This window comes from Ovis aries, chromosome 14 (assembly GCF_016772045.2).
Source record: "Ovis aries strain OAR_USU_Benz2616 breed Rambouillet chromosome 14, ARS-UI_Ramb_v3.0, whole genome shotgun sequence".
NCBI lineage: Eukaryota > Metazoa > Chordata > Mammalia > Artiodactyla > Bovidae > Ovis > Ovis aries.
Window position 1 is genome coordinate 26015229 of NC_056067.1, and position 16235 is coordinate 26031463.

The 16235-nt window shown below is 52.0% G+C and overlaps 1 protein-coding gene across 8 annotated transcripts; it reads right to left on the bottom strand.

Moving 5' to 3' along the window:
* Positions 1 to 1188: 1188 nt before the first annotated feature.
* Positions 1189 to 14484, bottom strand: SLC38A7 (solute carrier family 38 member 7). 8 transcript variants are annotated; one of them, XM_042231744.1, is made up of 13 exons: positions 14456 to 14484; positions 13798 to 13932; positions 13267 to 13385; positions 12282 to 12706; positions 11340 to 11538; positions 10968 to 11112; positions 9955 to 10053; positions 8710 to 8767; positions 8396 to 8510; positions 6954 to 7101; positions 6210 to 6375; positions 5311 to 5365; positions 1189 to 3290 (listed from the first exon to the last, which is right to left on the bottom strand). In XM_042231744.1, exons 4-13 carry the CDS (start codon positions 12549 to 12551, stop codon positions 3127 to 3129), a joined length of 1419 nt encoding a protein of 472 aa, XP_042087678.1. In that variant the 5' UTR covers positions 12552 to 12706; positions 13267 to 13385; positions 13798 to 13932; positions 14456 to 14484; the 3' UTR covers positions 1189 to 3126. The 8 variants fall into 8 exon arrangements, with proteins under 8 accessions (XP_042087678.1, XP_060253973.1, XP_060253971.1 ...); XM_060397990.1 differs by having other exon boundaries at positions 6210 to 6409; XM_060397988.1 differs by lacking the exon at positions 13267 to 13385.
* Between the last annotated feature and the right edge of the window lie 1751 nt (positions 14485 to 16235).

The following is a 16235-nucleotide window of genomic DNA, read 5'->3' on the forward strand; positions in this document are numbered from 1 at the left end:
TTTACTCAGAGAAAGTGAAACCACCCTCAAGCTCTTGGCCCACTAAGCAAGTGTGAAGCGTGGCCCAAAGCTGTCCCACCTGTGTAGTCTTTTTATTTGGCTGCATAGCATGTGAAATCTTAGTTCCCCGACCAGGGATTGAACCCATGCCTCCTGCAGTGGAAGCCTGGAGTCTTAGACACTGGACCACAGGGGAGCCCCCCACCTGTCTAGTCTTACATCACGTTTCCTCCTTGGAGAGAGTCCCCATCTCCACCAGGAAGGAGGGCCATCTTTGCAAAATACCTGAGCAGGGATACAGTGTGAGAGGGATAGAGAGTGTGGGAGAAGGCGAGCTGGTTAGACTTTTAAGTCTAAAGGGGCAGCCATTGACGACTGAAGCCATCCCAGAATGCTCTGCTCTCCTCTGCGACTCTCCCACACCCTGGCCACGCTCCACCAACAATGGCCACTTTCCAGTTCCTCACACCACCATGTTCCTCCCACCTTCGCAAATGCATTTCCCATGGCCTGCAGAGGTCTCCCCACCTCTTCACTTAGTTCCTTCCTACACATCCTTCAGGGGCCAACTCATATGTCACTTCCCCCAGGAAACCTTCCTTGACTCTCCGGAGAAGCGCCAGACCCCCAGATGTAATGCTCTGTATTTTCCCCTTGGCACGTATCACAACTTGTGTGTCCATATTCATGGTGACTTGCTAAGCATCAGTCTTCCCCAGCAAAGAGAGAGCAGAGCTGGTGTTTTGCCAAGTATCTTCTCCCCAGCACTTGAGCACGGTGACTGGCTCCTCAACTGGGACAACGGGGCCAGCTCTCAACACCAGCCTCTGAAAGGACAAACTGGGGATGCTCAGGAGTTTGAAGCTCACCCCAAAACTTGAGGTTGCGGCGGGGGGACATACAACACAGAGGCCAATGTGTGCCTGCACAGGATGGGTGCGAGCCCAGGCAGAGTCCCAAGTCAGCAGGGAAAGGCTGATGGGACGTGGAAGAAGGCAGAGATGTCCAAAACCACTTGAGGTTTCCTGCTGGTAAAGGGAGCACAGTGGGCCCACTCTCAACTCAAGGGTCATCGATGGTGAAGCCAAAAGGGGCTTGCCACATCCCAGCCCATACTGCCCACCCCAGTCTGTCTTCCTTCTGCCAGTGGCCCGGACTGTCCCCAGCGTAAGACACAGATCACGCAGCTCAGCAGCACAAGTCCCTTTTAATTAACCATTCTTCCTGGTCTGAATGTGCACAAGTAAAAAAGAAACAGTAAAATGCCCAGGCAGGGAGGGCAGGGGAAGGGGCTCCTGAGGTTATTAGGCCAGATTCCAGCTCCTTTCCCCCTTGCGGACCCCCACCCGTGACTGAAATGCAACATGAGGCGGCGGTGCAGCCCTGCTGATGTCCACCCTCCCAACCTTGTCCAGATGGACGCTGGCGGGGCCTGGTGCTGTGTAGCAGGCTGAGAGAAGACGGCCATGTGGGCCTGGCCCTGGGGAAGCCTAGAGGGGATGTGAAGAGGGGCAAGTCACCTAGGCTGGGGCTGAGCAGAAGTCTATGTGGCTCCAGCCAGCCTCTGCTTGTATCTCACTGCCCTGAGAACGTGGGCCCCTCTCACCCCCACTTCTCCATTCAGAGGTTTTGGGCAGGAAGAGCCAGGGACAATGCTGAGTGTTCCAGGCAGAGAAAGCCTGACTCAGCGCCTGGGGTTGGCCTGAGTAGCCAAAGTGTTCAAAATATGAAGGTGGAGAATATCCCTCCTTACCTCGCATGGGGCACAACCTAGCTATGTCCTAATGTGATTAACAGGCCTCCGAGGCCAGGCTTGGTGGACACGTGGAGCTGAGGAAGTGGACAAGAAAGGGTTTGGTCCACCCCACTCCCATACTTAGGAGAGCAGGAGAGACTGAGCTCCACAGGAAAATGGGGTGGGGGTGAAGAGGTGATGGGGGAGAGGAGCAGACAAGATCCAGACTGGAAGGGAAACTTCTAGGCCAGCATGACTATACTCAAATGTTGTTCAGACAATGACATGTCAGCTGCCCTTCTTGTCTCGTCTCTGGGTACCAGGCTGGGGTTGACATGGAGGGCAGGGAGAAGAGAAGCAGCCATTGAACGTGAAGATACCAGACACAGTCACCTTGATCCTCAGGAGCCCAGCCCGCGTGGCATTCCCAGCCTGCTCCACCACCCACTCTTGCACCTTTGTCCCATTTTTAACTTTTTTTCTGGTTGCACCTCGCGGCACGTGGGATCTTAGTTCCCTGACAGGGACTGCACCCGTGCCCCCGACATTGCAAACAGAGTCTTAACTACTGGACCACCAGGGACGTCCCCACTCTTGTTGCTTTGAAAAGAGGGGCCCATCTGGAATCTAAGAGAGAAAGCAGACTCCCCACCGTGGGGTGAGTTCAGGGAGTACTCACAGCACCGTGGCACGGGGTGGCTCCTGGCCCCTGGCTCAGAGCTGGGCTGGCACCATTTGTAAACATTAGACTTGGTGATGTCTGGGATGGAGGAGCAGAGGGATGCCTGGACCATCAGGTCTGGGTAAAGAGGCAGGGCGAGACCCCAAAAGCCTTGGGAAATGTCAATCAGCCATGGGCAAGGGGGCTCTCGGGCTCTCTGTGGGCCCAGGAGGCAGTGGCCAGGCATCCATCTACCTGCCTTGGTGCACTCATATGCTTTCAGGCTTCCTCTGGGACTTGCGAGAGGCAGCTGCTGGTGGCTGGGCTGCCGACACACGGGAGCAGGTGCTGAGTCCCGGGGTGATGAGCAGAGCCTCTACTCGGGACAGGCTTCTCTGTGGAGGAGCACACCCCTCGGAGCACACTGTTTCTCCAGAGGCAAGTCAGGCTGAGTTCTTTCTTTGGAGACCTGCTGACACTCTTTACCCACGGCGTCCAGGCATGGAAAAGTCGAGAGGTGAAGGAGGGGAGGAGGTTCCCCTGTGGCATGAAACTTCCTCCTACCATCCACGGCGCTGCCAGGATGGGGGAGCAGGAAGGGAGCTGAGTTTGAACTGTCCACGGGAGTGGGGCCTGATTTCACCCCAGAACTGTTCCTGGAAAAGGATGTTGCGGATGTCATCCCACCAGTGGAGGGGAATGATGCCGGGCCCAGGGTGGTCCTGAAGCTCTATGAGATGGGTTCCTGGGTCCAACAACAAAGGCTAATAATTCTCTGGGAGGCAGTGATCTTATGCCAAAAGATCCACAAAAATGGCGTTGGCTGTGGTCTGGCCAAAGATGAAGGCTCCCAGTGTGACCAAGAGGACTCCGTAACTGACCATCGCCCACCAGCTGTAGAGCAGAGGGTGAGAGAGGGCCTGGTCAGTCAACCACTCATGACCTTACTGACTTTCATATATATGTAAATACATGTACTAAGTCACTCCAGTCATGTCTGAAGTCATGACTCTTTGTGACCCTATGGACTATAGCCAACCATGCTCCTCTGTCCATGGGATTCTCCAGGCAAGAATATTGGAGTGGGCTGCCATACATCAGTTAATTACTGTAATTACTTACACCACTTCTCTTGTGGGCAGAGCACTTCCTACTTCTCAACAGCTTTCACACAAAGTTTTATGGGGCTGAGTGTATGACTGCTAGACCACGGGTAAGGAGACCAAGACCTAATGCGATTAGCTGACTGGTCACAGGACACCAAGGGCAGGACCAGAATTAGAATGTATGTCTCCTGATGGGAAAGATGGTCAGGAAAAAGCAAGTCACATGGAGTGATCCATTTTATTAAAAAATAAGTCAAAAGACATCTGCAAAGGCATGTATCAAAAACAGCTGCAGGGTTATAACTGGATTTTTTGGGGGGGGGCCTTACCACATGGCATATGGGATCTTAGTTCCCTGATCAGGGATCAAACCCATGCCCCCTGCATTGGAAGAACAGAGTCTTAACCACTGGACTGCCAGGGAAGTCCCCACAATAATTTTCTGTTTGTTTTTTTTTTTAAAGCATGCAACCTGGTCATAACCTCTCTACCATTCAGGAACATGTACACATTAAAAACAATGCAGTTTTTTGCAAAATGTGGCCTGTACATACAATGAATATTATTCAGCCTTAAAAACAAACGACATTGTGACTCATGTTACAACAGACAGACCTTGAGGACATTATGCTAAGTGAAAAAAGCCAGGTACAAAAAAGACAAATACAATTCCAGTTACAGGAAGTACCCGAAGAGTCAGATTTACACAGAAAATAGAACGCTGGTTGCCAGGGGCTGGGGCGAGGGGGAATAGGGAATGACTGTTTAATGGGTACAGAGTTTCAGTTTAGGATGATGCAAAAGTTCTGGAGATGGCTGGTGGTGACCGTTACACAAAAATATGAATGGAATTAATACTATGGGACACTTTAAAAAGGTAAAATTTTTTTAAATGTAGTGTTTTGTTTTCAATAGACTAAGAAATATTGAAAAGGCCTCTAGGTACCATGGTGGCAGGGATATGGGGAACAGGCCACTTTCTTTCACTGCTGCTGGGACTCTGACTGGTACTGCCTCTTGAGAGGGTAATGTGAACCCACGTGCCAAAGTGAAAATGGGCATGCCTAGTGATAAAGCAACTTCCTTCTAAGAATCGAGGACACTAAGATCCTTGAACAGGTGTGCCAAGGCATATGTGCAGAAGTGTGTTCACATTCAGGACACATTCAAACAACAGATTCTACAGCCACCGAAAAAGGAAGCAGTAGATTTTGTGTGGACAGAGAGTGATCTCCAAGATATATGGTTAAGTGGAAACAAAAACAAGGAGTAGAAAAGTGTGCCTGGCTTGAAACAATTTTTGAAAAAACCTAACCAGACACAAAAACCCATGTGTCTGTGTATACACACGCATCACTTTGTATACACAGACATCTGTGCACACACAGCAACAGTCTACAGGGCACAGGCCACGCTCATGACATGAGCTCTCTCAGGAGAAGGGAGAGGGTGGTGGGGAAGGACGGACTTCCACGTTTTCCTCTAAAGTCCTTCAGAAGGGCTTGAACTGTTACAACTAACACGTCACTCATTTTAAAGGAAGTATTTTAAGGAACTTTCCTGGTGGTCCAGTGGCTAAGCCTCCATGTTCCCAAAGCAGGGGGCCTGGGTTCAATCCCTGGTCAGGGAACTAGATCTCACATGCTGCAACCAAGATGCAGCACAGCCAAATAAATAGATATTTTTTAAAATAGTATTTTAAAAACTCCTGTTTTCAAAGTACACAGGTCTCCTGATTCTGACCAGTTTAAGGGTACCTCTGCATCCAGCACCTCCCCAAGAGGCCCACAGGCTGGGCCCTGCTTTACCTGGCTGGCTTGACTTCCTCCATCTCAGAGAGTTTGGCCTGAATGAGGCACAGCCCTGGAAGAGAAGAGGTGGCCTTGAGAGCGTGGCTGGGCTCCCCCCGTCACAGGCCAGCCTCCACCTTTGCCAGGAGACACAGGAGGTGGACGGAGAAAGGCCTGTGTTTCCTCCTCCAAATTTTCCATCTCTGCCTCCAATCTGACCCGGCTGGAAGCCTGGCAACTGGTCTCCCAGGAAAGGTCCTTGGGTGGCACACAAGACCTTGAGCTAACGGGGCAGCAATGGGAGGCGACTCTGTGGTGCCCTCACTGCAGGGCTTTCCCAACGCACTTCTGAGCAAGTGCGGCCCCCTTGCTCCAGGCAAAGTGGCAAAGGCTTTCCAGCTGGCCTCTTGGGTAGAAATAAGCTGGGTATAGGCAGAACTCGTGACTGGGCAGACAGGACAGTTTCCCAGGGATCTGGTGGCAGACTGTCTGAAACTCAAGTCTCCCAACCTCCATGTCAGGGTGCCACTGCCAGACTCTAATTACCCTGTCGTGGGCTGACCCAGCCAGATCCCTGACAGTCATGGAGGAACAAGTTCTTGAAATAAGAGTTAAGACTATATAGACTGTGGATCTGGTCAGACTTCGGTTTGAAAAGATTCTGTTCTTCTTTAGTTGAGTTTGTTAACCTCTAGGGAAGTTTGTTATTCTCTCTGAACCTCACACCTCCTCATGGGTAAAATGGAGATGACAATTACACCTTCTCTGCAGGAGGTGATGCTTAAACAGGGGTTCCCAAAAAGCCCACAGGTGATTGATAAATGCTGGTGATTATCCTCCCCCACAGGTGAGCAAGAGAGGAGCTGAGGCCAGGAGGGTCTGGGAGTGAGTGCTGGGGGGTCACTGGGGTTCCACACCTGGGAAGACAAAGATGAAGCAGGCAGCCAGGCCTCCAATGACTGAGATGACCTTGCCGATGTCAGGGATGAAGAGAGCCAGCAGCAAGGTGAGCAGGAACCAGACCAGCGTCTGCAGCACTCGCCGCCGCCGCTCCCGGCCCACATCCTCCTCCACCGGCATGCCCTGGTAGCGCAGCCATAGGCCTTCGATCACCGCCCTGCCCACACAGAGAGGGGCTCAGAGGCGTACCTGCTGATAGCGCCGCTCCCCACTCCAGCCATGGAGCCAGACCCCCAACTGGATGGACTGTAGGTGAGCCAATCTCTGGGCCTCAGTCTCCTCTACTGCAAAATGGGTCTAGTGGCATTCTTCTCAGGGTTGCCATGGGGACGGGATGGGATGGTGAATGTGAAAGACTGAGTGCCTTGCCTGGTCCAGAGTTTGCACGCCCCATGGGGACTGATTCCACTAGACTCCTGGAAAGGGAGGGTCTGGGGTATCCAGAAGACAGGGTGTTCAGGAAGGGACCTGATTAGAGGTTTTCAGAACACTCACAGATTGTTCTGATGACTCTGGGACAAAGGTGGCCCCCCAAGACCTGGCTGGGGGTGCTTGCAGGGCCATCCTAGGCACTGTTTCCTGTGCCTTCAGTGTCTCCCTCTATAGAATGGATGTTACACAAGGCCCAAGGCCAGGTTCAAAGGGCATCCAAGGGCCCTGGTGAGAAGCACCACCTTCAAGGGGTGGGGCGGGGGGCTCACCGTCCGCAGAAGTGCAGGATGGGGTAGGAGGTGAGCACACTCAGGATGATGAAGGCACGGGCCACAGCCACAGCCACGTCTTCTGACGGGTAGGACAGGAGCACGTCAGGGTCCACGGCGGCTCCAAAGGTCAGGAAGCCGCAGATACCTGAGGGCGGGGACGAGAGGGCTGGGTCAGAGCGACCCTGGGAGGCTTAGGGAGATGGACCGTCCCTTGCTCAGCCCAGCAGCAGATGGGGAGGTGAGAGAGCAGCCCTGGAGGCTAAGACTGAGGCGTAGAAGGGTGTCAGGGCTGGACTCAGAAGCCCCCTTCCCTGACTTCTCACATTCCCATCCCTGTACTGTTACCTCTTTGATCTTGAACTCCCCCAGCAGTTCCTGTCTCAGAGCTTCTGCATTAACTTCTGTCTGCCCATCTCCTCATCATTCAGGTCTCGGCTCAGAGGTCCCTCCTCATCCAGCGACCCTGATGCCAGGCACTCTCTGGCATCACATTGTTCTCCTTTCTTCAGTGTTCCTCAGAGGCTTTTTTTTTTCCACTTGTTTATCATCTGTCTCCCTCAACTAGTAAAAACATGACCTCCAGGAGAACAGGGGCTCTGCCTATTTGCCTCCCTTGTTCTCGGCTCTGTATTCCTGGCTGTGTCTGCAGAGACTAGTACAGAGCTGGTCCTGAGACCCATCTGTGGGAGCAACCACTGGGCCATTCTTCTTGGTCTCCCAGTCCTGCACCCTCATCCATACCGTTCTCCACACAACACGCAGCGCCAACCCTTCTCCGAGCCACACCCCTGCTGAAAACGCTTCACCTCTGGCTCCCACCGGTGCTCAAGGATCTGGCTGTGCCCACCCCCCACCCCCACAGCTTGCTCCACAGACCTTCTGTCCCGGCCTCAGGGACTTGGCATTTTCTCGTTCCTCTGTCTAGAATTCTTTTCCCCCGGGGCTCTTCAGATTCTAGCTCCTTTTCATGGTTTGGGCTTCCCCAGATGCCACCTTCTCTGAGGGGAGCTGTCTGTGATCGACCCCCTAAAGCCAGCCCCACCCACATCTTCCCTGGTCCGATGTTACTGTGGCACGCATCTGGGATTTCCTTACTGATTGCCGGTTTACTGCTATAAGACTGTCTCTCCGAATAGACTGTCAATTTCATGCAAGCAGGACCAGACCTCTCTGTGTCTATGGCATCCCCTCCATGCTGAGAAAGCTCCTGGGACTGACTGACTAGGTACCCACTGAGAGCTGCTGAATGAATGCAGGCACACACCTTTCATTTGGGCAGGAGGAGGCCCAAGGCACCCCAAGTTCAAGCCAATGCCAACAGAAGTATCTGACGTGCTGGGAATGCAGGGTTAAGCCCAGGAAATCCTGGGCTAGAGGACTTGGGACGAAGACGGAGAGTGGGAGCCCTCTAAGCCTGGCCCTCAGAGGGGAGCGCTCACCCGTGCCCATGTAGACAGCGAGGGCGACGACCATGGCGGCCGTCACCACGCCGCCCCAGGTCTTCACCTCGGGCCGCCGCATGCTGTTGAAGACGGGTACGCTGCTCACGTGACACTGTCAGGGTGAAGGGCAGGGTCAGTGTGGGCAAGTGACCTCATCCCAAGGACAAAGGGCAAAGTCCTGGGACTCCCACTCAGCTCCCCCTTCCAGGACCACCCCCACCACCACCCTGCCCCTGTCCCACCGATAATGTGGACTTCCTCCCAGGATGGGGAGCGAGCTAAGGGAACAAAAGGGACCTTGCAACTGGCACCTGAAATCCAAAGCAGATGGTAGGCATGGCATTGAACACGGCTATCCAGGAGGCTGGCCTGCGGACAGACACACAACATGCTGCTGCCCGTGAAGCCCTCAGAGTCCCCAACTGCCCCATGCCTTTACTCTTCAGTCAGCCCCCCACAGCCTCCAGCAGCCAGCTACACACATCCCGCCCACACAAGTGTGGAGTCAGGAGAGGACACACTTCACAGGCCAGTAAACTGAGGCTCTGGAAGGCCCTCCTGGGACTCAAATCCAGAAGTTTTGGTTCTTGCACTTGGCCTTCTGCTTCTCTGGTTTGTTCCTTTCAATAAAAAGGAAACTAAACTTCCTCTCAGTGGTAAAAAATACACCTTGCCTGCCAATGCAGGAGACATGGGTTTGATCCCTGTTCCAGGAAGAGCCCATATTTCAAGGAGCAACTAAGCCTAGGAGCCACAACTGCTGAGCCCATGTGCTGCAACTACTGAAGCCCGAGCCCGTGCTCCATGAGAGAACAAGAGACGCCACTGTAAAAGCAGCCCGTGTGCCGCAACTAGTGAGTAGTCCCTACTTGCCACAACTAGAGAAAAGCTCTAGAAGCAACGAAGACCCTTTCATTTGGGCAGGAGGAGGCCCAAGGCACCTCAAGTTCAAGCCAATGCCAACAGAAGTATCTGACATGCTGGGAATGCAGGGTTAAGCCCAGGAAATCCCGGGCTAAAATTAATATAAATTAATTTTAAAAAGTTTTAAAGCTTTAGAAAAACACTTTTTTTTTTAAAAAAATGAGAAAATTGATTTATTTTCACAAAGAAGATATAGGTAAGCACATGTTGAAGATAAGCACATGGTGAAAAAATGTGCAGTTCCACCTTGGCAGGACCTATAGCCTAAGGCCTAGTCTCACACTGGTTCATCTGTTGGACATCAATGGCAAACTGGCCCTCATCTCGGGTTCTTACCCTTCTCTCCAGTAAAAAGAGATCAGGACCTCTTGTCTCCTTCCTACAATGACCAATGAGTCAAACTCCTGATGAGCCTTGGGATTTTTTTTTTTTTTTAATGTATTTATTTGGCTGTGCCAGGTCTTAGTCATTGCACGTGGTATTTAGTTCCCTGACCAGGGGCCCCTGCACTGGGGGCATGGAGTCTCAGCCACAGGGAAGTCTCCTGTGTGGCTTTTTGAGGCCTGACCCAATACCTCCTGGGGCCCAAGTGCAGCTTCTACCCTGTATGCCTCCTGGGGGCCCTCACTAACCTGTTCAGGATGTCTGCTGGGGTCATCTCTTTATCAGGCCAGATGTATTTGATGATAATGATGGCAGTGACGTACCAGGTGCCCACGACGCTCAGGAAGCTGCCAGGAAGGATGAATTAAGCCTCCTCCTCCCTAGTCCCAGCTGCCTCTTCTTCGATGCTATCCCCAGGGACATCCACCCTTCACCTTAGTGACCAAAAGTGTCTAAGGAACCAACTGGGAGATCATTCCAAACAAAGACTTAAGAAATGCATGAGAGATAAATTTCAGAGAAACAAGCCACAGTTAGGAAACCAAAAGGGGACAAGACTGACATGTGTGGCCACTGGGAAATGAGGTGGTTCAGCTCCATAGCTCAGAGACTGCAGCAGGGGGCGCTGGGCTTCAAAGCACATCTGTTACTTCAATCAGAGCAGCCCAGGTATGGCCAGAGCTGCAAGCAGGGCCTTTGAGAAGCAGGAAAGGCTGGAGGTAGAAGGCTCCAAGGAACTAATACCAGAAAGTCAACATTAAAGGGAACCTTGGGGACACTGAGTGTGACCCCTTCAATTAAGGATCACAGGAAACAGGTTAGAATCCCTGTTTTTCAGACTCTGAGCCAAGAAACTAGTACCTTCCCTTCACACTGAGCTGCATGGAAAATGCTGTGAAGCTAACAATCCCAAATGATCAAAAAATCCCATGCTTTGTGAGAAAGACAAGGCCCAGGCCAGGAGAGGCCTTCACATTCAGGATTACTATCCGTTCCTTCTTGGACAAGGACATTTGGAACCGATGCTCCCACTGATGCAAAGAGCCACTGTCTCCCTAGCTGCTGACACAAAAGGATGACGCAAAAGGAAGGTCTTCTGCTAGAACCTCTGCAAGCCCTGGTCTGCCCCTGCCTCGTCCCTTCTTTCTGCCCCTGGAGGCAAAGTGGCGTGGAGGAGAGGGGTTCCCCTGCTGCCCTTGGGTCTCTGACTGCCTGTGACCAGAACTGCTGTCCAGCACAGGCTGGGGTGGGGTTTCCAAACCTGGCATATTTCTGGAAGCCGATCTCCCTGGGGATGGAAAGGGGCAGGATGAAGAGGAAGGCAGTGAGGCTGATGGTGAACTTGCGGTCTGTGTACCAGGGGCTGCCGCCAGGCCCCTCAGGCTCCTTTGCCATCACAGCTATAACTGCAGAGGGAGGAAGGAGGGAAGGTGATGCCAGGCTACTGCAGGGTATGGTCCTCCACCTCTGCTGGGATCTCCAACTGTCTCATGGGCCCAGCAGCCAGCAGGGAGGATTCCCAGATGAATGCCAGGGCTGGACCTTGGGTGGGTATTCCATGCTCTTCCCGTCCCACCGCAAGATCCCCAGGGCCAAGGGGGAGGGATGAGGTAGATACTGAAGAGGACCTCACTTTTGTCCTGCTGGTCCCCGATGATGATGAGGAAGGCGATGCAGGTCCCAAAGGTGTAGGTGGCAATGGCGACCTCACACAGTACGCCTGTCAGCTTGCCACACACAGCCCACACCACCTCCTGGTAGGTCCTCTCATTGCTGGCCTGGGAGCAGTAGGCCAGGATGACGAGGCCACTGATGATGAAAACCAGCATGGCCTGCAGGCAGGGTGGAGCAAGAGTGTGTGGGAAAGGCCTGGCAGCAAAGAGTAACCTGGTTTTGCTCAGCGTTTACTGGCCCGGTGCCCAAAGCCCATTTGTCAAACGAGCCTTATCCTGCAGGGCAATTTTAATAGATTACCGGAATCGACATTTTCCTTAAAGACAAAAAGTTTTGAGGAAAATTTCAAACATCGCTCAAATCTCAAATTCAAAAATCATCAATTCAGGGACTTCCCTGGTGGGGCAGTGGTTAGGACTCCATGATGCCAATGCAGGGAGGACAGGTTCAATCCCTGGTGGGCAACTAATATCCCACATGCTGTGTGGTGTGGCCAAAATATTAAAAACAAAAAAAATCATCAATTCAGGACCAGTCTTGTTTCATCTCTTCTCTCTCCCACTCTGGATTACGTTGAAGAAAATACAAACTATCATATCATCAGTAAACATTTCAACATGCAGTTCTAAAAGGTGTGGGCCCGCTTTTTAAACATAACCACATAACTATTAAATATGCAATTAATGTCTGAAATTCCCTAATTGCTAGGAAGGCTTTTGAAACCTCATCTGGCCTCAAAGGAAAGAATGCTACAGTAGTTTAATAATGTCAGCCATGTGTGGCAGAGGGGAGAGTGATTAGCATGTGTCACTGACCACTGCTGATCCAGAGCCTCCCTTTTGAGGCCAGGAGCCCAGACCCACCACTCTGCATTTCTGCCTGCCAGGCCCCCCTCACTCACCATCTGCAACGTGATGCCGGCTGCCACGCCCCCGGCAGTGCTGAAGGCTGCCGGGAAGTTGAGTAGCCCCGCGCCCAGGCAGGCATTGACAACGATGAAGATGGCTCCAAGTGTTGAAGTGGTGCCTCCGCCCGCACCCCCAGGAGGGGCCTCCCCCTCACTCTTGGGGGCTATGTCCACAGAGGGACTCTGCAGCAGACGGGCACGCTCCCCAGAGTCCGTGCTTAAGCCCCATTCGCCAAGGTCTCTGTTGATGCTGACCTGGGCCATGGCCCGGGGAATCCTGTTCCCGCAGGGTCTGTGCGTTCTGTCTCACGGCCTCATCCGCTGGGGAACTGAGGGAACACACGTTCAGCTGGAAGGGTGGCTCCAGCCTGTGTGGCGCTGTTATCCTAGGAGGCCTGTGGGTTCTGGCTCTCCTAAACCTAGATGGGAAAGGCAGGTATACTGTTATCCCAAGATAACAACTTTCCCCAAGATCAGATGGCTGAGATCCAAACCCAGGTATGCCAGTGTGTGGATCACTGCACTGGGTGCCCCAGGGTAATGGCAGACACAGAAAGATGTCAGACGTGACTCCTGCTTCAGGCTCACGCACTGATCAGGTAAGACACAAACTCATAAGAGAGGGGTACCGACATGTCAGCACTAGAGGCCGTGCATCAAGCAGGAGTGTCATGCACGTATCTTATCTCACTCATTCCTTAGATTACAGTGGTCACAAGGCTCAGAGAGATCAAATCACTCATTCAGGATCACAGAGTAGCAAGCTGCAGAGCAAGATTTAGATCCAAATCTGTCTGGCTTCCCAACTGGTTTCTATACCGCAGGGTCTGAAGAACAATCCTCACCTAGAACTGTGGGTATTTCAGTTTCTTATAGCCCGGCATACCTCCCTCCAGCCAAGAGTCTAAATGCTGTGGAGCTTTCAAAGCCCTTCAAAATTTCAGTGAAGATTTAAATTCTCTTCTCCCACATGACTGACCTCACCACTGCCCATCACAGACGCATTCCGTCTCATGCCCCCAGCACACTGGGGGGTTTAAAATGTCTACTGAGGCCTCTTGGGTGGTCTGATTCTTGCCATGGCTCCTCCTGTGATGGCTGAACAAAGTTGGGAGCTGTAAACTTATCAGAGGGAAAAGGGGGTGTTTGGGTGCTCTCCGACATGTCACCAAGCATGCAACCAAGGGACACAGCTCTGGGGAAAATGTCTCCCTGCTGGCTCCAAATCCAGAAAGATCAGTCAGATGCCATAGGGCTTCCTCTTATGCAACTTGCCACCCAGCCAGCAACTCAGCAAAAAATCAAAGTAGTGAATGAGTACTGGAGGCACTTTTGATCTGAGGCTTCCAGTGTAGCTCCGGAGAGAACCATGTAAAGCAGGTGCTCCCCACGCTGTGAGACCCCGTCCTCCATCCTGCTCACCTCTCAGACACAAGAGGTCTCTGCAGTGGTCCGGAATCTCTTAGCCTCCCCTCCCTCAAATTACTCTGCTCTATGTTCCCCAGCTTACCTGCTCTTTCCGCCCTTCTGGCTTTGGTGGACAGAGAGCTATTCCTTATGGTGTCTTCTCCCCCAAACTCTGAAATCTGATTCTCCTCACTTCCCTGTTTGCCTTCAATTTTTTCTTTCTCAAACTTCACCAGTGCTGGTGAACAGAGTGAAGGGAAGTGAGACTCTCTGACTCTCAACTCAGAGTGAAGCACCAGCACAGTCAGGGAAACAGACCCACGGAGGGAGAGAGGCTAGTGTCCCAGAGGCTCGTTGGCAGAGTCAGAACTAGCAGCTTAATGCCCACGCACTCAGGCCAGAGCTGTAACCATCGCAGTAGGCCCCTGAGAGCCCAACGAGAGTAAGTACCCAGGCCAGCCTGGGGCCGAATCCCAGAAATACGACGGGTGGGCTGCATTGGAAAGGGGGCCACGGCCCACCACAGGACAGAGAGTGGGCTGCTGTGTGGTAAACTGGGGAGGGGGTTCCGGGGCACGACAGGTAACCAGGTAGGGACAGGCCGGGATAAGGCGCGGCAAGGGCCGGCCGACCCCGAGCTGGCGTGGGACAGAGGATGTCAGGGTGCAGAGCCCTGCAGCGAATGAGTACGGTTCTGCCGCGGTGGGGCCCTTGGGGACTCAGATTCCACCCTCCACCAGTCTGTACCTCCTTCCACCTACCTGCGGTCTTTCTAGCCCCGGCCGGCAGTGGAGACACGTGAGCAGCGATCACATGACCGCCGGGGCCGGGGCAGACCGTGGGGCACGCTGGGAGTTGTAGTTTTCTGCGGGCGTCAGTGTTAGACTGTTGTTCAGTCGCCCAGCCGTGTCCGACTCTTTCCCACCCCCGTGAACTTCAGCATGCCAGGCCTCCCTGTCCCTCACTAACTCCCGGAGTTTGCCCAAGTGCATGTTCATTGCATCGGTGAGGCCGTCCAGCCATCTCATCCTCTGACGCCCTCTTTTCCTTCTGCCCTCGATCTTTCCCAGCATCAGGAACTTTTCCAATGTGTCTACCAGCTCCCTAATCCTCATCCCAAAGCTTTCCCCTCGGTCTTTCCCAGCATCAGGGACTTTCCCAATGAGTTTGCCAGCTCTCTAATCCTCATCCTGAAAGCACTGCCCCAAACTAGTCCTGGCACCCTGCCCACCCGTATTTATCCGGTTACTTTTGGTTCTGGGTCCCTTGGCCAAACCACACACTTCTGCTTCCTTTTAGGAAGAGCTTTGGGCTGTTTGGTATCTTTGCCAGTCCCAGTACCCCGTGGGCCCTGGCTGTTTGGCTTCATTGCCCTTCTTTGTTTCCCTTCTTGTCTTCACACCCACAGACAGGGACTCTGGACTTTTTAACTCAGGATAGAGAGGGGTCATCTGTACCTCCTTGAGGCGTAGCTGGCCTGAGGGTTGTTCATATTAATGGTTATAACCCCAGAGCCTGGATTCTACAACTGAGAATCTGAGGCATTGGTGTCACTCAAATAAATAAATATTTGTTGAATGAATGAATCAGTGTCCAGAGCCCTGGCTTCTGTTTCTGGCTGTGCGCCACTTGAAAGTTGTCACATAACCTTTGGCATTCCAACGGCCTCATCTATATTACCTCTACTCCATGCACCAAAGGTCCTTGCTGGTGAGATTCTGTGTACTGTTTACCTGGTTTCCCTCAGTGGTGACATTTTGCACAATTACAGCACCATGTCACAACCAGGATACTGACACTGACTTGATCCACTGATCATATTCCATTTCCTCAGTCACATTTATAGTCATTTTTGGTGTATATTTAGTTCAATACAACTTCATCATGTGTGGAGTTCACAAATCTACATACACCACATTCAGGATTCTGAATATTTCATTCATCACAGGGATCCCTCCTGTTGCCCCTGTGTTAACATAACCACACTCACTTCCCTCCAGCAAGGCCATCCCCTCCTGTAACTCCTCTCAATCACTCATCCATGGCAGTTAACTCCACTTCTAAAAGGTTCTCATTTCAAAAAATGTTCTATAAATAGGATCATAAAGTCTGTAAATTTTTAGGATTGGCCATTTTTATCCAGCATAATTGCTGGAAGACTCATGCAAGGAGTGTATGTTTTGTTACTGAGTAACAATATTTCATGGTCTGTGCACAGTTTGTGTAACTAATCACCTTTGAAGGATATCTGAGCTGTTTCAGATTTTTTAAAACATAAATGATTTTGTTGTGATTTATGAATTTTACCACAGAATTCATACTTTCGGTGCCCAGTACAGTGGTTTTTAGTGTATTCAGAGTTTTGCTCATTACCACTACCTAATATCAGAACATTGTTATCATTCACCCCAAAACCCTGCAACCATTAGCGGTCATTCTCCATTCCTCCCTCTCCCAAGCCCCTGGCAACCACTAATCTACTTTGTGCCCTGCATGAACTGTTTTCAAGATTCATTCAGATTGAAGCATATCTTAGTACTT